The sequence below is a fragment of the Tursiops truncatus genome, chromosome 15, assembly GCF_011762595.2.
Source record: "Tursiops truncatus isolate mTurTru1 chromosome 15, mTurTru1.mat.Y, whole genome shotgun sequence".
NCBI classification, from domain to species: Eukaryota; Metazoa; Chordata; class Mammalia; order Artiodactyla; family Delphinidae; genus Tursiops; species Tursiops truncatus.
The window spans coordinates 46,274,961-46,300,968 of NC_047048.1; the positions used below are offsets into that span (position 1 = coordinate 46,274,961).

The window sequence follows — 26,008 nt, forward strand, 5'->3', positions numbered from 1 at the left end:
ACAAACAATGATGAATAACACAATAAATGAAGTTAAAAATTCTCTAGAAGGAATCAATAGCAGAATAATTGAGGCACAAAAACGGAAAAGTGACCTGGAAGATAAAAGAGTGGAAATAACTACCACAGGGCAGAATAAAGAAAAAAGAATGAAAAGAATTGAGGACAGTCTCAGAGACCACTGGGACAACTTTAAACGCACCAACATTCGAATTATAGGGGGCCCAGAAGAAGAGGAAAAGAAAGGGACTGAGAAAATATTTGACGAGATTATAGTTGAAAACTTCCCTAATATGGGAAAGGAAATAGTCAATCAAGTCCAGGAAGCACAGAGAGTCCCATACAGGATAAATCCAATGAGAAACACTCCGAGACACATAATCAAACTATCAAAAATTAAATACAAAGAAAAAATATTAAAAGCAGCAAGGGAAAAGCAACAAATAACATACAAGGGAATCCCCATAGGTTAACACCCAATCTTTCAGCAGAAAGTCTGCAAGCCAGAAGGGAGGGGCAGGACATATTTAAAGTGATGAAAGGGAAAAACCTACAACCAAGATTAGTCCACCCAGTAAGGGTCTCATTCAGATGTGATGGAGAAATTAAAACCTTTACAGACAAGCAAAAGCTAAGAGAATTCAGCACCACCAAACCAGCTTTACAACAAATGCTAAAGGAACTTCGCTAGGCAGGAAAAACAAGAGACAGAAAAGAACTACAATAACAAACCCCCCAAAATTAAGAAAATGGTAATAGGAACATACATGTCGGTAACTACCTTAAATGTGAATGGATTAAATGCTTAAACCAAAAGACAGAGACTGGCTGAATGGATACAAAAACAAGATCCATATATATGCTGTCTACAAGAGACCCACTTCAGACCTAGGGACAAATGCAAACTGGAAAGTGAGGGGATGAAAAAAGATATTCCATGCAAATGGAAATCAAAAGAAAGCTAGAGTAGCAATTCTCATATCAGATAAAACAGACTTTAAAATAAAGACTATTACAAGAGACAAAGAAGGACACTACATACTGATCAAGGGATCAATCCAAGAAGAAGATATAACAATTGTAAATATTTATGCACCCAACATAGGAGCATCTCAATACATAAAGCAGATGCTAACAGCCATAAAAGGGGAAATTAACAGTAACACAATCACAGTAGAGGACTTTTAACACCCAACTTTCAACAATGGACAGATCATCCAAAATGAAAATAAATAAGGAAACACAAGCTTTAAATGATACATTAAACAAGATGAACTTAATTGATATATATAGAACATTCCATCAAAAACAACAGAATACACTTTCTTCTCAAGTGCTCATGGAACATTCTCCAGGATAAATCATATCTTGGGTCACAAATCAAGCCTTGGTAAACTTAAGAAAATTGAAACTGTATCAAGTATCTTTTCCGACCACACTATGTGACTAGATATCAAATACAGGAAAAAAATTTGTAAAAAATACAAATACATGGAGGCTATACAATACACTACTAAATAACCAAGAGATCACTGAAGAAATCAAAGAGGAAATCAAAAAATACCTAGAGACAAATGAAAATGAAAACACGACTGCCCAAAACCTGTGGGATACAGCAAAAGCAGTTCTAAGGGAAGTTTATAGCAATACAATCCTACCTCAAGAAACAAGAAACATCTCAAATACACAACCTAACCTTACACCTAAAGCAAATAGAGAAAGAAGAACAAAAAAAAAAAACCCCAAACATAGCAGAAAGAAAGAAATCATAAAGATCAGATCAGATGTAAATGAAAAAGAAATGAAGGAAACGACAGCAAAGATCAATAAAACTAAAAGCTGGTTTTTGAGAAGATAAACAAAATGGATAAACCATTAGCCAGACTCATCAAGAAAAAAATGGAGAAGACTCACATCAATAGCATTAGAAATGAAAAAGGAGAAGTTACAACTGACACTGCAGAAATACAAAGGATCATGAGAGATTATTACAAGCAACTATATGCCAATAAAATAGACAACCTGGAAGAAATGTACAAATTCTTACAAAAATACAACCTTCCAAGACTGAAGCTGGAAAAAATAGAAAATATAAACAGACCAATCACAAGCACTGAAATTGAGACTGTGATTAAAAATCTTCCAACAAACAAAAGCCCAGACCAGATAGCTTCACGGGCGAATTCTATCAAATATTTACAGAAGAGCTAACACCTTTCCTTCTCAAATTTTCCAAAATATATCAGAGGGAAGAACACTCCCAAACTCCTTCTATAAGGCCACCATCATCCTCATACCAAATCGAGACAAAGATGTCACAAAGAAAGAAAACTACAGGCCAATATCACTGATGAAACTACAGGCCAATATTAGTGATAGATGGAAAAATGCTTAACATAATACTAGCAAACAGAATCCAACAGCACATTTAAAGGATCATACACCATGATCAAGTGGGGTTTATCCAGGGAATGCAAGGATTCTTCAATATATGCAAATCAATCAATGTGATACACCATATTAACAAACTGATGGAGAAAAACCATATGATCATCTCAATTGATGCACAAAAAGCTTTTTACAAAATTCAACACCCATTTATGAAAAAAACCCTCCAGAAAGTAGGCATTGAGGGAACTTACCTCAACATAATAAAGGCCATATATGATAAACCCACAGCCAACATTGTTCTCAACGGTGAAAAACTGAAACCTTTTCCACTAAGATCAGGAACAAGACAAGGTTGTCCACTCTCACCACTATTATTCAACATAGTTTTGGAAGTTCTAGCCACAGCAATCAGAGAAAAAAAAGAAATAAAAGGAATGCAAATTGGAAAAGAAGAAGTTAAGCTGTCACTGTCTGCAGATGACATGATACTGTACACAGAGAATCCTAAAGATGCTACCAGAAAACTACTAGAGCTACCTAAGGAGACAAAAGACCTGTATGCAGAAAAGCAGAAGACACTGATGAAAGAAGTTAAAGATGATACAAACAGATGGAGAGATATACCACGTTCTTGGATTGGAGGAATCAACACTGTGAAAATGACTCTACTACCCAAAGCAATCTACAGATTTAATGCAATCCCTATCAAACTACCAATTGCATTTTTCACAGAACTAGAACAAAAAAAAATCACAATTTGTATGGAAACACAAAAGACCCCGGATAGCCAAAGCAGTCTTGAGAAAGAAAAGTGGAGCTGGAGGAATCAGGCTTCCTGACTTCAAACTATACTACAAAGCTACAGTAATCAAGACATTATGGTACTGGCAGAAAAACAGAAATATAGATTAATGGAACAAGATAGAAAGCCCAGAGATAAACCCACACAATATGGTCACCTTATGTTTGATAAAGGAGGCAAGAATATACAATGGAGAAAAGACAGCCTCTTCAATAAGTGGTGCTGGGAAAACTGGACAGCTACCTGGAAAAGAATGAATTTAGAACACTCCCTAACAACATACACAAAAATAAACGCAAAATAGATTAGATACCTAAATGTAAGACCGGACACTATAAAACTCTTAGAGGAAAACATAGGCAGAACACTCTGTGACATAAATCACAGCAACATCCTTTTTGGCCCACTTGCTAGAGAAATGGAAATAAAAATAAACAAATGGGACCTAATGAAACTTCAAAGCTTTTGCACAGCAAAGGAAACCATAAGCAAGACAGAAGGACAGCCTTCAGAATGGGAGAAAATATTTGCAAATGAAGCAACTGACAAAGGATTAATTTCCAAACGTTACAAGAAGCTCATGCAGCTCCATACCAAAAAAAAAAAAAAAAAAAAACAGACAACACAATCCAAAAATGGGCAGAAGACCTAAACAGACATTTCTCCAAAGAGGATATACAGATTGCCAACAAACACATGAAGGGATGCTCAACATCACTAATCATTAGAGAAATGCAGATCAAAGCTACAATGAGGTATCCTCTCACACCAGTCAGAATGGCCATCATGAAAAAATGCAGAAACAATAAATGCTGGAGAGGGTGTGGAGAAAAGGGAACCCTCTTGCATTGTTGGTGGCAATGTGAATTGATACAGCCACTGTGGAGAACAGTATGGAGGTTCCTGAAAAAACTAAAAATAGAACTAGGACTACATATGACCCAGCAGTCCCACTACTGGGCATATACCCTGAGAAAACCATAATTCAAAAAGAGTCATGTACCACAATGTTCACTCCAGCACTATTTTCAATAGCCAGGATATGGAAGCAACCTAAATGCCCACCGACAGATGAATGGATAAAGAAGATGTGGTACATATATATACAATGGTATATTACTCAGCCATAAAAAGGAATGAAATTGGGTCACCTGTAGAGACATGGATGGATCTAGAGACTGTCATACAGACTGAAGTAAGTCAGAAAGAGGAAAGCAAATATCGTATATTAACGCATATTTGTGGAATCTAGAAAAAAAATTGGTTCTGAAGAACCTAGAGGCAGGAGAGAAATAAAGATTCAGATGTAGAGAATGGACTTGAGGACGTGGGGAGGGGGAAGGGTAAGCTGGAACGAAGTGAGAGAGTGGCATGGACATATATACACTACCAAATGTAAAACAGATAGCTAGTGGGAAGCAGCCTCATAGCACAGGGAGATCAGCTCGGTGCTTTGTGACCACCTAGAGGTGTGGGGTAGGGAGAGTGGGAGGGAAATGCAAGAGGGAGGAGATATGGGGACATATTTATATGTATAGTTGAGTCACTTTGTTATAAAGCAGAAAGTAACACACTGTTGTAAAGCAATTATACTCCAACAAAGATGTTAAAAAAACAAAAAATCACAGAGCAAAGGCACGAGCCCTGAGTGGGACTCAAGAACCCTGTCTGCTTATTGGACCTTTGCACTTTATAAGCTGTGTGACCTTGAAGAAGTCACTAAATCTCCCTAAGTCACATTTCCCTCAGTGATTATAGTAATAATAATAAATAACACTGATCTCATTTGAGCATTGTGGCCAAGACAGTGCTATGTATTTACCACACCATTTCCTCTTCCTGGGAACGCTGGAAGACTCCATTCTTCCCAGACTTCCTTGTAGTTCGGTTGGGGGTCACTTGCCTGAATTCTGACCCATGGAACGTGGGCAGAAGTGACATAAGCCATTCACGAACTGCTCTGTAAATACATCCCACAAGATCCACCAGCTGTCTCTTCCTGTTTTGTGACTGGAGCCACATACCACATAGAGTAGTTACAAGATAGAGAAGCAACCTGAGACTCTGTGTCACCACCTGTAGGAGAGCCTGAGTAGAACAGTCACCAATATACTCGACATTGATGTGAGCAAGAAATTAACCTTATTGTTTTAACCACTAAGATTTTTAGGTTTGTTACCATAGCATAATGTAGCCTACCCTGACTAAGAAAAGGACTAAATGAGAAAATTAAATTTACTTGTTTTATATCTAAATGTGCTATACTGCTATGCAGGTTAGTACTGGGAGCAATGATGGAGAGCTTGTAAAAATTAATAGAACTTCTAAGGTTTTTTGACATTATACCATTACCTAGATTAAATAAAGGCTTCCTGAAAGACAGAATCCAGTCACTATAGACCAACCACATTCTTACTTAAATATTAGTATATTTATTTGCCCTTAACATATCTGGGACATATATACATAGATGATCCATTTTACCAAGTATTTTAATTGATATGACTAGATAGTTGAAGCCCTATCACTTATACTCACTACAATGACACTAAGTGACACTAAGTTCCTAAAGAGAGTGACCTCTGGCCCAAAGATGAAAATCCACACCTATGTGAAATGATTCTCTCACTTTAAAATTAAAACTGAGTGGGTGGGCTTCCCTGGTGGTGCAGTGGTTGAGAGTCCGCCTGCAGATGCAGTGGACACGGGTTCGTGCCCCAGTCTGGGAGGATCCCACATGCCGCAGAGTGGCTGGGCCCGTGAGCCATGGCCGCTGAGCCTGCGCATCCAGAGCCTGTGCTCCGCAACGGGAGATGCCACAGCAGTGAGGGCCCGCGTACCGCAAAAAACAAACAAACAAAAAACTGAGTGGGTGATTGTGACCATTTTTAAAATCTCCTCTTAGGAGATCTCTTGTCTTGATCATGAGCACTCCAAAAAAAAAAAAAAAAAAGAGCAAAACGCTAAGATTATAGATAATACAACTTTGTATAGACTGATTTTTGCCTAAATTTCAAGCGCAACGTATACAGAACTGGGGGGAAGCCCTCCTGAGAACCTGAAAAAATGGTACTTAAGATACTATTATTATTTTTTTATGTGGTCCCAAATTTTCTTGATCAAATTGTTTAGTCAATCAAAGAATTATTTCCTTTAGAGGCTTTTGAAGGTATATTAATTCAAGTCAATAAAAGGAATCATTGATCAAATCCAAGAGGACTGCATCAGTTCTAGGCTCCTTATTAGATGATTATTAGCTGTTGCTGTACAAATATCACTGACAGGATTAATAAGATTTGTCACAGAATCAAAAGGCCAAAAATCAGTTCAGAGAAGGCTAAAAATATTCCTTAAATTTAAGTTTTAAATGCAGCTTTCCAAAAATCAGACATGTATTTTAGAGCAATCTTGACATCTCCAGAAGTGCATAAATGAATTAAACCTGTCAATGACCTACTTTAATGAAAGAAATTACATCCATCTTAAATACTTATAATTTATCTTTATGATGATATTGAGTTGCTAATTTTAGAATTCAGAAATGAGAAATTACGGCAAATAACTGCATTTAGCAAAATCAACCACCTAGAGGACAGTCAAATATATACTTCAGGTAAACAGAACATTGAGTTTGCCCATTCCTGAACGTCTTGCCATTGCTAAAAATGTACACTGTATCTACACACAGGTTGAAGGAAACACAGGGAAATACAGGCCAACTCACTAGCGTTAATTCTATACACACCAACCATGTATACATATATTGAAACAAAGCAGCTTGACAAGGGTACCTGAACAGCAGCCTACCTTCCCCAAAATGGCAGAGACTGCTCATTGCCTGCCAAACCTCCACCCTCCCCTTCTTCCTTAGAAAACAGAGCACTGCTTTTTTTTGATGAGCACATTTCTTCCTGGCATAAAACTATATTATCCATGAATGAACATTTGATCAATTCAAGGATATGAGACATCAGATAAAGCTGCTTAAAGAAAACTGGCTTGTCTTTTAGGGGCCACCTTTTTGATTTTTTGCCTTTCTTACTCCTCCTGACACCCATATTTTTGATGCCCAGAGTCCAGCAGCCTCTGTGGACCCTGAGTTCCACACAGTAGGAAGAGCAGAAAAGCCAGAGCTTGAGCACTTGATGACAGGATGGGATTACTGCACAGCCACTCTAGTCTACATCTAAGCTACTTTCACAGGGGACAGAAACATTTTTCTATCTCCTTTAAGTCACTATTATTTGGGGGGTTTCTGTTATGGGCAGCTAAAGTGATTTTAACTTATATAATTAGTCAATTCAGTTTTTTTTTTAAATAGCCAAGAACCATAAATTAACTATCTAGCTAATTTGTCTGTTTTAAATTGATAGATTTGTATATCTAGACTCAATTTTAACTTTTTATCCTACTTAACAGTACTAGTCAAATTTGTTAAAATACTAATATGTCATGTAAGAAAATCATCACTATGAATGACTTATTTTAATGTTTCCTTCACATATTATAAGAAACCTAGAGATAAAAATTTATTGGGAATCCAGTACATTCCTAAGGAATATTTCTCTTCTAGTTCCCAAAGAATACCAAAAAGAAGAAGCAGAAGAACAATGAGAAACCCTGTATATTTATATTTTCTAAAGTAATTTGGGGAAGAAGAAAAATACTCTGCTATAGAATGTGCATTGACATGTGGTAATATGAAGAGCACTTTCTAGTTTAAACTATTTTCTATCATTTCTATTTCCAACATTTTGTTTTTTAAAAATCTATTGATTCTTATATGGGAACAATGGTTAAAATTTTAATTTTCAAATAAAATTTAAACTGAAACCTCCTGATGATGATTTATAAAGGATAACATTTCTTAAAAGTTGGGGATCAAGTAAACAAGTTCTAACTTGTTTGTTGAAAACCTAAAGCTCTGTATATACAATCATATCTATTTCAACCACATACATGAAAAGAGGGAGCAAGAGGAAGAGGGAGAGAGAAAACAAACCTATTTATGTCCATCTGGGTCCTAAATGAAAAGGACCCCATTCTACTCTATACTTTTTTCCTCCCCTACCATGTAGCATAGACTGGGGCTAGGTAAACTTTCATCTTTCAACCTAGAAATAAAAATAATAAATAGTTCCAAGATTTTAGTGTCAAAAAAGAATTCCTAGTACAGAAATCTCTCTCTTCCTCATCTCACTTGATCTCTTTCTCTCTCTCCTCTGAAAAGGAAGAAAGAAAAAGCAAAATGCCATTACCAATTTCTTTTTTTATTTTTCACAGTAAGTCACTGATATATTAAGCTCTCAGGCTACAAAGTCATAATGATTTTAGTCATTATTATGAAAAAAAAAAAGATAAAAACCACAAGTCTCCAGATGTATTGTTTTAAAATTCATATTAAAAGTGACTCTATCATGCAGCCACTATTGAAAACAGTATGGAGGTTCCTCAAAAATCTAAAAATAGAGTTGCCATATGATCCAGCAATTCAACTCCTGGGCATATATCTGGACAAAACTCTAATTCAAAAAGATACATGCACCCCTATGTACATAGCAGCGCTATTCACAATAGCCAAGACATGGATACAACCTAAATGTCCATCAACAGATGAATGGATAAAGATGTGGTGTATATACACAATGGAATATTACTCAGCCATAAAAAAGAATGAAATAATGCCATTCACAGCAACATGGATGGACCCAGAGATAAGCATACTAAGTGAGTAAGTCAGAAAGAGAAAGACAAATACCATATGATATCACTTATATGTGGAATCTAAAATATGACACAAATAAACTTATCTATAAAACAGAAACACACTCAAAGATATAGAGAACAGCCTTGTGGTTGCCAAGGTGAAAGGGGGAGGGATGGATTGGGAGTTTGGGCTTAGCAGATGCAAACTAGTATATATAGAATTGATAAACAACAAGGTCCTACTGTGTAGCACAGGGAACTATATTTGATATCCTGTGATAATCTATAATGGAAAAGAATATGAAGAAGAATGTATATATATTTATATATGTGTAGAACTGAATCACTTTGCTGCACAGCAGAAATTAACACATTGCAAATCAACTATACTTAAAAAGTGACTATCATCTACTATATGTGTGTTCACCTCAATAGCTTATTGCTGCTATAGTTTATGCCAAAGATAGAAATATAAAGCTTGATGAGAACAACAACAGTATTCTGCATATTTTGAAGTCAGTTAAAATAACGTTTAGGCAAACCCAAGATATTTCTATTATAAATTTTCTAAGATTATAATTTGCGTGGTTGATGACTACAGCAAAATTAATTTTCTTTAAAGTATCACAGAACTTACTAAACATCTTATGGTTGGTGTAGTAATAAAATATATTTTAAGTGATGTTCAGGACTTACCACCTCCACCTCCAAGAAGACTGGTATTTGCTGTTCAAAAGAAAACAAAATAAAAGACATTAAATAATATATAAAAATATAATATGCCAGAGTAGTTCAGGAAAAGTTGGTAATGATCATGCTGTACATACACATACACACTCACACACACACACACACACATATATATATATTACAATATGTACTTGCATATAAAGACAGACTTTATTACTGTTTTATTATGGTATGAAAATGGAAATATTTCACTATTTTTCTCTTTTTTCTCTTCAAATGAATATTTTTACAATGTGCTTCCTTCTAATAAAATGAAGTACATATGTGATCCTTTTTTTTCCATTCTGTATCTAAATTAATCTTTTGGTTTCTCCATTTTATCAACTAGAGATAGAACAATGTTTTTTAGGCAATTTCAACAATTTCAAAGAACAATGTAACAAGAAAGTATAATGATAATTTTAATTAAATTAAACACCATCAAATAAAGCTATCTCAAGACACTCTACAATAAGAATGAACTCAAATAGTGACAGATTTATTCATTTTTACATTAATTTTTTTGTTTGAGAGAAAGAAATAAATTTTAAATATTTTTGTAAAACAATGATGTGTCATTTCTTACGCATTTATCCATTAACCTAGCACATATAATTATGAAGTCAAATAATAAGCAAAATATAAGACTATTCCATTTAGATTTTTTTAAGAGGTCAGATTTTCAGAAGGTTCCACTGCAGTTTTCTGCTGAAGTATTAAGCAACTTTATGCCTATGTTTATCTAGTCTCTACAAAAGCCAGAAAACAGAAGTCCTGCAGCAACATAAAAAAAGTATGTGGTAATCAAAGTCCCTTTCTTTGTGGAGAAACCTGAGCTACCAAAAGATTAAAGAAATCACTTAAGAAAGAGGAGTAGGAATCTTTAACTTGAATTTTCCTGTGATGTCCACAAACCACGCACTGCCATAATAAGAGAAGCAAATATCAGAGTGTTAATGATTCTATCAATAAATAATGGAGCATTTTAAGAATAAATGCCTATATTCATATGTGACGGTTTGCTAATTATTGAAACACTAAAGAGAACATGATGAAAATGCGTGGAGAACAAATGCCTTTGAAGGTTTTCTCAATATGTCAATCTTAGAGCATCACATCTTGTCTCATATGATCTTCCAAGTACAGGGCCATCTAATTGCTGCTCACGCCTTCCCCGCAGTGCTTTCATCACAAATATGGACTGCGTAGCAATGCCATTAGTCAACCATAAACAAAATTCGCTTCAGATATTACATTTTATTTACTTTTTTAACTTTTTTTTTTTTCTTTATTTGGGTCGTGCCACATGGCATGTGGGATTTTAGTTCCCTGACCATGGATCAAACCTGTGCCTCCTGTAGTGGAAGCGTGCAGTGTTAACCACTAGACCGCCAGGGAAGTCCCACTTCAGATATTATAAAGTCATCTGCCACCCTGTCACCTCAGGTCCCCCAAATCCTTCTGACTTCACAGTGAAAATGTGTAGTATTTACATAGATCGTATCCAGGACTTAATGCCCTGCCCCAAATCAAACTTTGTAACTGCTGAAGTGGTAACTTGCTGAAGGGGAATGAGGAAAGATGTTATGAATTCTATCTTGGTTCCATACCCTTTAGTGGATGGGAGAAATTTCATGATGTCTCTTGGCAAACCCAAACATTTTCTTAAAACTCTTAGCTACATGCATTTATAAAACTGCATGGCATTTCACACTCCTGCCGATTTTTTATTTTTATATTTGACTGAGAACTCCTTCCCTGTCTATAGGTTTTCCAGATCCCAGAAACTCCATCTGTTGTCCTCCAATTTATACATATTCATTCATAAAGAAAAATGTATTTCCAACAACAAACAACAACAGCAATAAACAGTAGCTTTACATGCAAATTATCGTGCCCAGAATCACAATAACACAATATAACCTATTTTCACCCAATGCTTTGCTCAGTAAAGGTGGAGGCTGCCTCTTTTGAGAGCACAGCACAAGACCCATCTGTTTAACCAGGCCCTCATCCAATAGAGGTGGGTGGATGTGTGGGAGCAGGTGTAGGAACTGGAACTCCAGTCCTGGAGAACCATCAAGTCAGTTTATGTCAGATGTGTGCTCGCGTCTAGGTGAGCATGTCTGGCCACATTTTAACATCTACATAGAAGTATTTTATAAAATTGTGGCATTTACATAGGGCACAATCACTTTTAAGATAATTTCATGTGCATTACCAGTCATGTAATAGAATCTTAATCTAAGCTGCTTAAATATATTCAAAGCAATTCTAATAACTGTAATCCTGATAATGATTTTTCTAAAGAACCCATCAAATTTAAGTCTATTTTATCAATTTCTGTTCTCTAAAAATTAAAAAATAAAATGTCTACATTATTAGGAAAAATATCAAGACAATTTTCTTCAGTAAAAGTGACAAAAATATTGGCAAATAAAAGTGAAACTTTATTATGATTTCTAATATTATTCTACCTTCACAAAGCACCTTATGTATAATATAACTGATTGTCAACATTTATTGGCCAGGTGGATTAATATTATTTCTTCCATTTTACAAAAGTGAAAATGACTTTTGTGTTTCTAAAATTAGTAGTCATTTAATTTTTACTTAATTATTTCTAATAAATCGAGGTATATCCTAATTAGAGACGAAGCCCCTAAAGATAAAGTCTGAGTTTAATAATTTGGCCTGCATTTAATAAGTTCTCAATACATGTTTTCCAACAGTGAGATAACTGGCAGGATTAATCCCATTTCTTTATTGACGTAGAAGAGGTTTTTGTTTACTGAAGTGTGTGGAAAGAGCAAATTTTGGTCCTTTTCTTCCTGGAAGATCAAGGTCTGTTAAAGAAACTCCTAAAAGTTTATTTGGAAATAGTGATTAAAATTGTATGAAATACGTTTATATAGTTATGTCCCTCCCTAGGTCCCCTGCTAGAGGGAATTTTGGATATGCCTCTTGTTATTCCTAGAGTTACATATGGAAGGTAAAGGAGAAAGGAACAAAGAAAACTTAAAGTTGATAACCATGATGCTACTGCTTCTAGATTGAGATTTAAAAATCCCTTCTCTGAGCATGCTTACTAATCAACACTATTTTCCTTTTTTTTTTTTTATTTTTAATTTTTTATGAGATTTAGGCTCACTTTTCCACTCCCTGTCAAGAATACTTCATAGACAGTGCCATATATATATATATTTTTTTCGTAGTAGCATGGCTAATTGCTACTATTTTTTTTTCTTATACAGCAGGTTGTTATTAGTTATCCACTTTATACATATTAGTGTATATATGTCAATCCCAATCTCTCAATTCATCACACCACCACACCTGACCCCTCCACTCTCCCCCATTGATGTCCATATGTTTCTTCTCTACATCTGTGTCTCTATTTCTGCCCTGGAAACCGGTTCATCTGTAGCATTTTTCTAGGTTCCACATATATGTGTTAATATACGAAAAATGTTTTTCTCCTTCTGACTTACTTCACTCTGTATGACAGTCTCTAGATCCATCCACATCTCTACAAATGACTCAATTTCATTCCTTTTTATGGCTAATATTCCATTGTATATACATACCACATCTTCTTTATCCATTCATCTGTCGATGGACATTTAGGTTGCTTCCATGACCTGGCTATTGTAAATAGTGCTGCAATGAACATTGGGGTGCATGTGTCTTTTTGAATTATGTTTTTCTCTGGGTATATGCCCAGTAGTGGGATTGCTGTGTCATATGGTAGTTCTATTTTTAGTTTTTTAAAGAACCTCCATACTGTTCTCCATAGTGGCTGTATGAATTTACATTCCGACCAACAGTGCAAGAGGGTTCCCTTTTCTCCATACCCTCTCCAGCATTTGTTGTTTGTAGATTTTCTGATGATGCCCATTCTAACTGTTGTGGGGTGATACCTCATTGTAGTTTTGATTTGTATTTCTCTAATAATTTGTGATGTTGAGCAGCTTTTCATGTGCTTCTTGGCCATCTGTATGTCTTCTTTGGAGAAATGTCTATTTAGGTCTTCTGCCCATTTTTCAATTGGCTTGATTGCTTTTTTAATATTGAGCTGCATGAGCTGTTTATAAATTTTGGAGATTAATCCTTTGTCCATTGATTTGTTTGCAATTATTTTCCCATTCTGAGGGTTGTCTTCTTCTCTTGCTTGTAGTTTCCTTTGCTTTGCAAAAGCTTTTAAGTTTCATTAGGTCCCATTGGTTGATTTTTGGTTTTATTTCCATTACTCTAGGAGGTGGATCAAAAAAGATCTTGCTGTGATCTATGTCAAAGAGTATTCTGCCTATGTTTTCCTCTAAGAGTTTTATAGTGTGCAGTCTTATATTTAGGTCTCTAATCCATCCTGAGTTTATTTTTGTGTATGGTGTTAGGGACTGTTCTAATTTTCTTCTTTTACATGTAGCTCTCCAGTTTTCCCAGCACCACTTACTGAAGAGACTGCCATTTCTCCATTGTATATTCTTGCCTCCTTTGTCAAAGATTACTTGACCATAGGCACGTGGGTTTATCTCTGAGCTTTCTATATCCTGTTCCATTGAGCTATATTTCTGTTTTTGTGCCAGTACCATACTGTCTTGATTACTGTAGCTTTGTAGTATATTCTGAACTCAGGGAGTCTGATTCCTCCAGCTCCTTTTTTTTCCCTCAAGACTGCTTTGGCTCTTCAGGGTCTTTTGTGTCTCCATATAAATTTTAAGATTTTTTTGTTCTAGTTCTGTAAAAAATGCCATTGGTAATTTGATAAGGATTGCATTGAGTCTATAGATTGCTTTGGGTAGTATAATCATTTTCGCAATGTTGTTTCTTTCAATATGAGAACATGATATATCTCTCCATCTGTTTTTATCATCTTTAATTTCTTTCATCAGTGTCTTATAGTTTCCTGCATACAGGTCTTTTGTTTCCCCAGGTAGGTTTATTCCTACGTATTTTATTCTTTTTGTTGCCATGGTAAATGAGAGTGTTTGCTTAATTTCTCTTTCAGATTTTTCATCATTAGTGTACAGGAATGCAAGAGATTTCTGTACATTAACTTTATAAACTGCAACTTTACCAAATTCATTGATCAGCTCTAGTAGTTTTCTGGTAGCATCTTTAGGATTCTCAGTGTATAGTATCATGTCATCTGCAAACAGTGACAGTTTTACTTCTTCTTTTCCAATTTGGATTCCTTTTATTTCTTTTTCTCCTCTGATTGCCATGGTTAGGACTTCCAAAATTATATTGAATAATAGTGGTGAGAGTGGACATCATTGTCTTCTTCCTGATCTTAGAGGAAATGCTTTCAGTTTTTCACCATTGAGAATGAGGTTTGCTGTGAGTTTGTCATATATGGCCTTTATTATGTTGAGGTAGGTTCCCTCAATACCCACTTTCTGGAAAGGTTTTATCATAAAGGGTGTTGAATTTTCTCAAAAGATTTTTCTGCATCTATTGAGATGATTGTATGGTTTTTATTCTTCATTTTGTTAATATGGTGTATCACATTGATTGATTTGCGTATATTGAAGAATCCTTGCATCCCTGGGATAAATCTCACTTAGTCATGGTGTGTGATCCTTTTACTGTGTTGTTGGATTCTGTTTGCTAGTATTTTGTTGAGGATTTTTGCGTCTATATTCATCAGTGATACTGGTCTGTAATTTTCTTATTTTAAAGTATCTTTGTCTGGTTTTGGTATCAGGGTGATGGTGGCCTCACAGAATGAGTTTGGGAGTGTTCCTTTCTCTGTAAGTTTTGGGAAGAGTTTGAGAAGGAAGGGTGTTAGCTCTTCTATAAATGTTTGATAGGAATCACCTGTGAAGCCATCTGGTCCTGGACTTTTGTTTGTTGGAAGATTTTTAATCAGATTCAATTTCATTAATTGTGATTGGTCAGTTCATATTTTCTATTTCTTCCTGGTTCAGTCTTGGAAGGTATACCTTTCTAAAAATTTGTCCATTTCTTCCCAGTTGTCCATTTTATTGGCATAGAGTTGCTTGCAGTAGTCTCTTAGGATGCTTTGTATTTCTGTGCTGTCTGTTGTAACTTCTCCTTTTTCATTTCTAATTTTATTGATTTGAGTCCTCTCCCTCTTTTTCTTCATGAGTGTGGCTAATGGATTATCAATTTTGTTTATCTTCTCAAAGAACCAGCTGTTAGCTTTATTGATCTTTGCTTTGTTTTCTTTGTTTCTATTTCATTTATTTCTGCTCTGATCTTTACGATTTCTTTCCTTCTACTAACTTTGGGTTTTGTTTGTTCTTCTTTCTCTAGTTCCTTTAGGTGTAAGGTTAGATTGTTTATTTGAGATTTTTCTTGTTTCTTGAGGTAGGCTTGTATTGCTATAAGCTTCCCTCTTAGAAGTGCTTTTGCCGCATTCCATAGGTTTTGGATCGTTGTGTTTTCATTGTCATTTTTCTCAGGTATTTTTTGATTTCCTCTTTGATTTCTTCAGTCATCTCTTGGTTATTTAGTAACGTATTGTTTAGCCTCCATGTGTTTGTGTTTTTAATGTTTGTTTCCCTGTAATTGATTTCTAATCTCATAGCATTGTGGTCAGAAAAGATGCTTGATATGATTTCAATTTTCTTAAATTTACTGAGGCTTGATTTGTGACCCAAGATGTGATCTATCCTGGAGAATGTTCCGTGTGCACTTGAGAAGAAAGTGTATTCTGTTGTTTTTCGATGGGATGTCCTATAAACATCAATCAAAGCTATCATCTGTGGTGTCATTTAACGCTTATGTTTCCTTATTAATTTTCTGTTTGGATGACCTGTCTACTGGTGTAAGTGAGGTGCTAATGTCCCCCATTATAATTGTGTTAATGTCGATTTCCTCTTTTATAGTTGTTAACAGTTGCCTTACGTATTGAGGTGCTCCTATGTTGGGTGCATATATATTTATAATTGTTATATCTTCTTCTTGGATTGATCCCTTGATCATTATGTAATGTCCTTTCTTGTCTCTTGTAACATTCTTTATTTTAAAGTCTATTTTATCTGATATAAGTATTGCTATTCCAGCTTTCTTTTGATTTCCATTTGCATGGAATATCTTTTTCCATCCCCTCACTTTCAGTCTGTATGTGTCCCTAGGTCTGAAGTGGGTCTCTTGTAGACAGCACATATATGGGTCTTGTTTTTGTATCCAATCAGCGAGCCTGTGTCTTTTGGTTGGAGCATTTAATCCATTTACGTTTAAGGTAATCATCGATTTGTATGTTCCTATCACCATTTTCTTAATTGTTATGGGTTTGTTTTTCGTTTTTTTTGTTTTTTTGGTTTCTTTTTTTTGCAGTACGTGGGCCTCTCACTGTTGTGGTCTGTCCCGTTGCAGAGCACAGGCTCCGGACACGCTGGCTCAGCGGCCATGGCTCACAGGCCCAGCCGCTCCACGGCATGTGGGATCTTCCCAGACCGGGGCGCGAACCTATGTCCCCTGCATCGGCAGGCGGACTCTCAACCACTGGGCCACCAGTGAAGCCCCTGGGTTTGTTTTTGTAGGTCCTTTTCTTCTCTTGTGTTTCACACTCAGAGAACTTCCTTTAGCATTTGTTCTAGAGCTGGTTTGGTGGTGCTGAATTCTCTTAGCTTTTGCTTGTCTGTAAAGCTTTTGATTTCTCCATGGAATCTGAATGAGCTCCCTACCGGGTAGAGTAATCTTGGTTGTAGGTTCTCCCCTTTCATCACTTTAAATATATCATGCCACTCCCTTCTGGCTTGTAGAGTTTCTAATGAGAAATCAGCTGTTAACCTCATGGGAGTTGCCTTGTATGTTATTTGTCATTTTCCCTAGTTGCTTTCAATAATTTTTCTTTGTCTTTAATTTTTGTCAATTTGATTTCTATGTATTTCAGTGTGTTTCTCCTTGGGTTTATCCTGCCTGGGATTCTGCACTTCCTGGACTTGGGTGGCTATTTCCTTTCCCATGTTAGGGAAGTTTTCAACTATAATCTCTTCAAATATTTTCTCGGGTCCTTTCTCTCTCTCCTTCTTCTGGGATCCGAATAATGTGAATGTTGTTGCGTTTAATGTTGTCCCAGAGGTCTCTTAGGTTGTCTTCATTTCTTTTCATTCTTTTTTCTTTATTCTGTTCCACGGCAGTGAATTCCACCATTCTGTCTTCCAGGTCACTTACCCTTTGTTCTGCCTCAGTTATTCTGCTATTGATTCTTTCTGGAGTATTTTTCGTTTCAGTTATTGTATTGTTCATCTCTGTTTGTTTGTTCTTTAATTCTTCTAGGTGTTTGTTAAACATTTCTTGCACCTTCTTCATCTTTGCCTCCATTCTTTTTCCGAGGTCCTGGATCATCTTCACTATCATTATTCTGAATTCTTTTTCTGGAAGGTTGCCTATCTCCACTTCATTTAGTTGTTTTTCTGGGGTTTTATCTTGTTCCTTCATCTGGTACATAGCTCTCTGCCTTTTCGTCTTGTCTCTCTTTCTGTGAATGTAGCTTTTCTTCCACAGGCTGCAGGATTGTAGTTCTTCTTGCTTCTGCTGTCTGCCTCTGGTGTATGAGGCTATCTAAGAGGCTTGTGTGAGTATCCTGATGGGAGGGACTGGTGGTGCATAGAGCTGGGTGTTGCTCTGGTGGGCAGAACTCAGTAAAACTTTAATCTGCCTGTCTGCTGATGGGTGGGGCTGGCTTCCTGCCCTGCTGGTTGTTTGGCCTGAGGCGACCCAACACCTGGAGCCTACCTGGCTCTTTGGTGGGGCTAATGGCGGACTCTGGGAGGGCTCACTCCAGGGAGTACTTCCCAGAACTTCTGCCATCAGTGTACTTGTCCTCACAGTGAGCCACAGCCACCCGCCACCTCTGCATGAGACCCTCCAACACTAGCAGGTAGGTCTGGTTCAGTCTCCTATGGGGTCACTGCTCCTTTCCCTGGTTCCCAATACGCACACTACTTTGTGTGTGCCCTCCAAGAGTGGAGTCATCATTTCCCCCAGTCCTGTCAAAGTCCTGCAATCAAATCCTGCTAGTCTTCAAAGTATGATTTCTAGGAATTCCTCTTCCCGTTGCCAGACCCCCAGGTTGGGAAACCTGACGTAGGGCTCAGAACCTTCACTCCAGTGGGTGGACTTCTGTGGTATAAGTGTTCTCCAGTTTGTGAGTCACCCACCCAGCAGTTATGGGATTTGATTTTATTGTGATTGCGCTCCTCATACCATCTCATTGTGGCTTCTCCTTTGTCCTTGGAATTGGGGTATCTTTTTTGGTGAGTTCCAGTGTCTTCCTGTCAATGATTGTTCAGCAGTTAGTTGTGATTCTGGTGCTCTTGCAAGAGGGAGTGAGCACATGTCCTTCTACTCCGCCATCTTGAACGAATCTCAATCAACACGATTTTTTTTCATATTTTCCTAAGTAAAATGTCACTTCTATTACCAGAGGAGGTGGAGGAAAAAAGCAAGCTTCAGTAATTGTCTCAAAGACTGATTCAATGAGAAACTAAAATGAGCCATTACAAATTAATGAATCTGTGTATTGCACTTTTTCCTCCCCAAAATAACAACTCAATGAAATGAACAGTCTCACTGTTTAAAAAGCAAAAACAACACGGAATATAAAATGGGGGTAAGGGTGACCAAAATCTAATTTCAAAGTTGCAAATTTGAAGAATTTACTTATCATACCCTAAGCAAATGATTGTTGTTTGACATTTAGAGAAATTGTTTTTTTCTAATTAAACTCAGTTTTGAATTTTTAAATTCAAATTATCAAATTATACATAGGTATAAATATTCATTATAAAATTATCAAAACCAAAAAAAAAAAATCAGATACAAGTAGGATTCTTTTTCATGGGATAATTAGCCTAAATGAAAAATAATCCGGATGTTTGACAGTAGTGTCATTATTTTATGTTTTTCTCAAGATACAAATGGAATATTACCTTACTTTCTTCCTGAAAAAAATAATTCTTAAATGACCCTCTTCTACGTGTGTGTGTGTGTCTTTTTAAGAATATAACTATAATTAAATTGTGGATCAAATAATGAAAATACAATTACTATATAAGTAATCTTATAACAGTAGAAGTTCCTAGATGGAATATACACCATTACATTATTACCTAAAGCACTTTTCCTCCTAAGATCTCAAAATTCTTTTCAGTCTATATAGGGTAATACAAAGAATACTGAACTGAGAGCCAGGTAACTTCATTTTAATTCTGCTTCAGTTACTAAATAGCAGATAATTTTGGCAAGTCATAGTCAACTATCTTACCTATCTTCTTCCATCAGGAAATTTAGAACCAATCGGGGATGTCAAACAGGTTTCGAACAATTCAGATTCATTAATTACAAGAGACTGTCTGTACCTCTGATTTGAGAAGGTTTCTGAGGCTAAATCTAGGCTCAGTGGAATAGAGAACCATGATCAATTAATAATGTTGGTCACGGTCAGACGGGGAAAGGAAGAATTAAAATGGCAGCACACATGCTATATATTGGGGATCGCTGGATCAGAGGTCTTCTCTTACATTGGACAGCTTTTGATGTAATGAAATTCGCTTCAATAATTTTGAAAAACAAACCTACTAACCTAACATGTGCCAGCATTGTACTTTAGCATGGCTAATAGCTCCTGCAGTTTCTGAGTCTGAAATAATTCAGTCTGTGAAATAGTCCAGAGCTGGGAGAGGTAACCCATGTCCTTTGTGAGTCAAACTGGCCTGTTTGGAACAACTTTTTATTCCACTTGACCAGTAATTCCTATTATCTGTACTTAGTAACCATTTATTTTCCCACTCCATTTCTACCTTCAACCAGGACTATCTGTCAAACAAGCAACTGCCTGGGAGACTAGTCTTTAAACATTGATTAAATCTATTTGTGCAGGATTTTTGTTTGCTTTTCATAATTATAAAGGGGATTATAGTTGCTTTCATCTTAAAAGCGTACTGACCACCTAGTTTAGCTTATTTATTCTGCTTTCTTATTACAACAGAGCACATGGGATGTCAAAATGATTGTTGGCAAAAAACTTTCCCAGGGGCTCTACTTAAAACACCACTTCATTCACAACATGCTATCCTAAAAACTACAAAAGCCAAAATATCACCCTTTAGAATGGCACACATTATATTCCCTAGACTTTGAAACTCAAAGTAGGAAGGGCTAAAGAAAAAATCTGTTAAGATTAAAATCCCAAGCACGTGCATGACTCTAGAACCACTTTTAACAGGGAGCAACCATCTCAACTGATAGCTGTGGAAATACAATCTACACAGACAAATACAGCCATCAATTTGGCAACAGCTCTCTGTTCATGATTTACCAGATTTACACCTCCTGATCAAAATCAACAATGCCAGAAGTTTTGGGCAATGGTATAATTTCCTGCTTTGAAGATTACAAAGAGAGAAAATTAAGAATAGGTTTAAGGAGATATGGGGGTATATGTATACGTATAGCTCATTCACTTTGCTATACAGCAGAAATGAACACACCATTGTAAAGCAATTATACTCCAATAAAGATGCTAAAAAAAATAAGAATAGGCTTAACTATTTCACATGTAGAAACCAGGCATACACACATGATGAATAATTCACATTTCATACACTGCAGAATTCAAAGGAACTATTGATTATTCCAGGATCTGTGTGGTTGTATAAGCTGTAAGCCACCACGAAGCCAAAAACAGAATACAATGAGTCCTACTATTGATAAATAGGTGAAAAGGCATCAAGAATTGGAAAACTTACTTGGGAGTATTAACAATGAAACAAAATGGAATTACTCTGGTTGAACTGCAAGGGAGGAGCTACAGCTGCCCTGTTTTGCCAATCTGGTGTCACCAGCTATTACCCTGGGTGCTCGGGACTTCTTGGAATACTGCAACACTTGTTTTGTCCAACTCCTTCATTTTACAAAATGGGGAAAAAACACTTGTTTTGTCCAACTCCTTCATTTTACAAAAATGGAAAGTTAAAGAGGATCAAAGATGTTAGGTAACTTCTCTGGCATCAGGCCTAGGAGAAGAACCTAGGACCTACCATACAATAATGCCAAATTCAAATTGGAAATACACACACACACACACACACACACACACACACACATATGTATGTATGTGTATATGACTGTTGTTGTTTGTTCTTCTGAAATCACATCCAAAGATGGTAACAGAACACAAATGCGCATGGGGTCTACTAAATGTTATCCTACTGAAGATCACCTGATTTAATTATTAAAGGGTGAACTAAAGCACTGGCAGTTCCTACAGCTTCACAATGCAATGCAACTCAAGCAAAGTGAGAGGATCAGCACATGTTTCTATGTACCAGTCATCCTTCTTGAAACTGTGCTCTGAATCAGTTGTAATTTTGATAATGATAACACTGGCTCAGTTACAAAAATGGGATTACTTAAGTCACCCAATCTGGGGCTTTCCAAAGAGTGAACAAGCGTGTCTAAATCGGTGGGGGTGGGGTGGGGTGGGGAATGAGTTCAAATGTACATTAGCGTTGTAGTTGTAATAATACAAGACACTTGAACAGAAATTTTAACTTGTCTTTCACAAGGAAAATTTTGAATGCAAACCAAGTCTCAATTTAAAAAATAGAAGATGCACTTATTTGAGGGAATATGATACACTTTAGCCTGATGAAAACATAAGCCTGAACATGCACCCTCATTTATACACTTCTTGGAGAGACTGATTTTTTTTAATAAAACCAGACAGTATCTTTAAAAGAAAAACTGTTTTAGTTTCCTTATTTCATCTTTCTTATAATATTATGGAATCTTTATGTCTCTACAATAATGAAACAGCAAATAAGTTTTTACAAAAGGTTTATTTTAGGTTATACTTTAAATGAGTAAGACAAAAGAATAATTCTCAGTCACAGTAAATAAATGGGAAGACTGAGACAAAGAACCTCAAAGGTAAAGGACTTGGGGTTAAAGGAAATGAATAGGATTGCTACCCTGAGAACACTTATCAAGATTTAAAATCCACAAAGGTGAAGGCCATGTTTGTTGGTATCGACAGGACCATGCACAGTTCCTGGCACAGAGTAGGGGCTGAATAAATATTTGTCAAAAACATAACTAAGGGAATGAATGTAAGACAGGGGAAAGAGAGAGGGGAAAGGGAAAGTCATATTTCTGGGACAAGTGAGAGAGCTACAGTAACAGATAATGACTCCTTCACAATTTCACAGCCAAGTGAGGCTACACCAGGAGGGAGCCAAACAGATTGCGGTCCAATTCCAGACTCTACCATCGTCCTTGAGAAAGTTCTTTAAACTCCAATTGATAATCTAATCTCTTGTATTAATCAGCCATTTGGTAAAATAATAGTCATGGTACAGGTTAGCTGAGAGGAGTAAGGGTGATAACTTATGTGAACGCACAATTGGCGCCTGGAATATGTTGAGGCTCAGATGTCAGTTCCCTACCCATGACCTTGATTACAGTGCTACTTCTGGAAGGCACAATAGAGGTTAACAGAAAACCTCCACTAATTGTGGGAGTATGCTAAAAGCATGCAGATCAATCTTCACTTTGTGGGGACCGCGACCATATTCATCTTAGAGAACTATAGTCCTCTACCCTCAATCTGAGGTGTCCTGAGCTATGCCCTCATCAGAGTTTTGGGAAGAAACTAGAACTTCTGCACACAGGAAAGTGAAGAAGAAGGTCATCTTCAAATTATTACTTTAATTCTGTTTTTGGTTTTAGGTCAATTTAAAAATAATTCTACAAGCCCGTAAAGAAAATGGATGTCATTATTTTACATATTATAACACTTTCCCCTTCTGAATTCTTTTGATGATTTAGTTTAAAAATAATGTTGGTTATTTTATGCCAGATAATTTCTGTTTACTCCTCAAGCCCCACTCTCTACAGTTGCCCCTGTTCTCTGCCCAAAGTGATTTAACTATATAAATGACATCAATGGGTCCTCTTACCCTCTGACTCTGGTTGAGTTCAGTCAATAGGGAGCCCTGGCAGTAGCTGGTGGGAAAGTTGAGTTGAGAATGAGTTGAAGGTATTTATTCCCCTGTTTCTCTTCCTGTAAGTTTACCTTGACCTGACTATGTCCTTTGAATAAAGGTCACTACTCTAATCAAGGTCATTTAGTTTATAACATGACTTCGTCTCCTTCTAGTTTCTGATATGTCTCCCTCTACTCACCTCTTTGAGCTTAGAGTTGTGACAGCTGTGCGGTTGGTACCCTCTGGTTCCTGAACAATCCCGTGAGGTTCATTTACACCATATCTATCTCCAACCCTTGTACTTATTCCCTTTATAAATAAGCTGTCCTTGAAGTATCCTAATTTGATTGTGCCAAGGTTCCTGTTGGGACTTTGATTGAACAGATACCGTTTTACAGACTGGTCACAACTGGTGGCTAGCCTAAATCACACATCCCTTCCCAAACTAACACTCTTAATTAATAACTGTTATGAGGATGACTCATGTTCTTATGTTACCATTTGGGGAATAACCAATATAGTAGACTAAAGTTTTCCTTATTAATTAAAATATAAAATATATTTTTAAAAAGCATAAAATAATATGTATTCATTTGAACATGTGAATCAATAATTTTATTAAACAAACTCAACTCCTCTTATCTTCTATTCCTTTCCATACTTTTCTCCATGTTCATATAAATATATACACATAATTGAGTCTTCCTGGGATTAATGTTTAGAAAACAATGGATTCTACTATAAAAATTACTGTGCAACCAAATTTTCTAATTTATCAATACATCAAGGGCTCGAACTAATAAAATAATATATGACATACTATAATTTTCACAAGTTTGAGTGAAACCACTCCCATTATTGACGGACACTTAGGTTTTTTCCAGTTCTGCCATTATAGAAAAAGCTCTAGTAAAAATCATTGTGTGTGTGTGTGTGTGTGTGTGTGTGTGTGTGTGAGCATGTGTGTGTGTGTTTTACTACATACTTCTATCCTATAGAGCAAATCCTCCAAAGTATTTATGGATAACAGAGCATATGCATTTTTCAAACTTAAGAGTTTAATAATTATTAAAATTTGCCTATTAAAATGTCAAAAACAGCAAAAATCTAACATTCATAAGTATACCCTGGGAAGCACATGAAACATTTGTATCATCTGATGTCTGTCAATAAATAATCTGAAGCAAAATGTCTTGACATGTAGATGAGGTTCACTGGACTGCTTCTGATTTAAATGTAAAATACATCAGTGAAAAGTTCTCACTTATATATTCAGTCTGAATTTCTGATTGATTTCAAATATATAAATTTCAAAATGGTCTGTATTTAATGTAAAAATAATAAATCCATCTCAACTGATGGTGAGCCTCTTTAACCACTTTCTTTTCAAGTTTACTAGACACAAATCATGACAGGTCTTGAACTTCAAAGCAAACTAAAAACTTCTCTAAAAAAGATTAGAGAAAGTTTCCCCTATTTTCTAATTAAATTCCTTGCAAATTTAAAGTATACTTCCGAATTTTAAAGATAAAGAAGCTCAGTAGATATTAACTCATTAGAAAGATATGGAAGGGAAATTGATCAAAAACACAAAGAGATGTAAGAATGCTTCAGTTCAGTATGGATTTCAAGGCTAAGTACAACTATTTCTTTTCTAAACTGTTTTAGTATATGAAGACTTTCTCTAGCATGACCAATTCTACTTATGTTAAATTAAAGAAAATTCAATAGAGCTATATTTTCATTTTTCTTTTTCCAATCCAAACACATCATTTTAAAGTAACATTCTTCCTCCAGTTCACTGAAGTCTTGTTACACAGCTAAAGTGTGCAGTTGACAGAGGAGCTGACCCAGCTTTCCATTCATCCTCACGCAATACTTAACATCAGCAAGCAGCTCTGATCTAACTACGTGCACCAAATCTGACCCTGTGACATGACCAACTTACGAAAGTTTTAAAATGAGCTCTTGTATGATTCATTTCTATCAGAAAGCCATGCTCTGAATCACCAAGCTAGTGGACAAGCTGACACATATTTTATAGTAAGCTGACCAAGGTAGAAAATATGCCTATTATCACAACCAACTTAAGTAATATAAAAATAGATCATGATAACAATTTTCTAAGCATCTATTATTTACTAGGCAATGTTAAGACCTGTATGGTATCTGTCATCCTTTAAACAGCCTTGCAAAGTGTGAATTTTACTTTTCCCATAACATATGAGGAAATGAAGGCTACAGTGACACTAAATTGCTTGCCCCAAAGTTGTGAGCTGGTAAGTCAGTATTCAACCCAATATGTGAGCCCTTTAATCAAATATCTAACCAATTATCTTTACAGTATGCCAGACTATCTCTTAAGGAATTATTTCATTTCCCCCACATCATTTCAAAATACATGGATATCCAATACCCAT

The 26,008-nt window shown here is 36.1% G+C and overlaps 1 protein-coding gene across 2 annotated transcripts in view; it reads right to left on the minus strand.

The window, feature by feature from the left end:
* Nucleotides 1–26,008, minus strand: part of MACROD2 (mono-ADP ribosylhydrolase 2) — a 2,000,643-nt gene that overhangs the window by 1,518,614 nt on the left and 456,021 nt on the right. For both annotated transcript variants that reach the window (XM_073792642.1, XM_033840110.2), the window contains exon 4: nt 9,595–9,624. In XM_073792642.1, the coding sequence (XP_073648743.1) occupies nt 9,595–9,624 (30 nt within the window). The remainder of the gene's footprint in view (nt 1–9,594; nt 9,625–26,008) is intronic.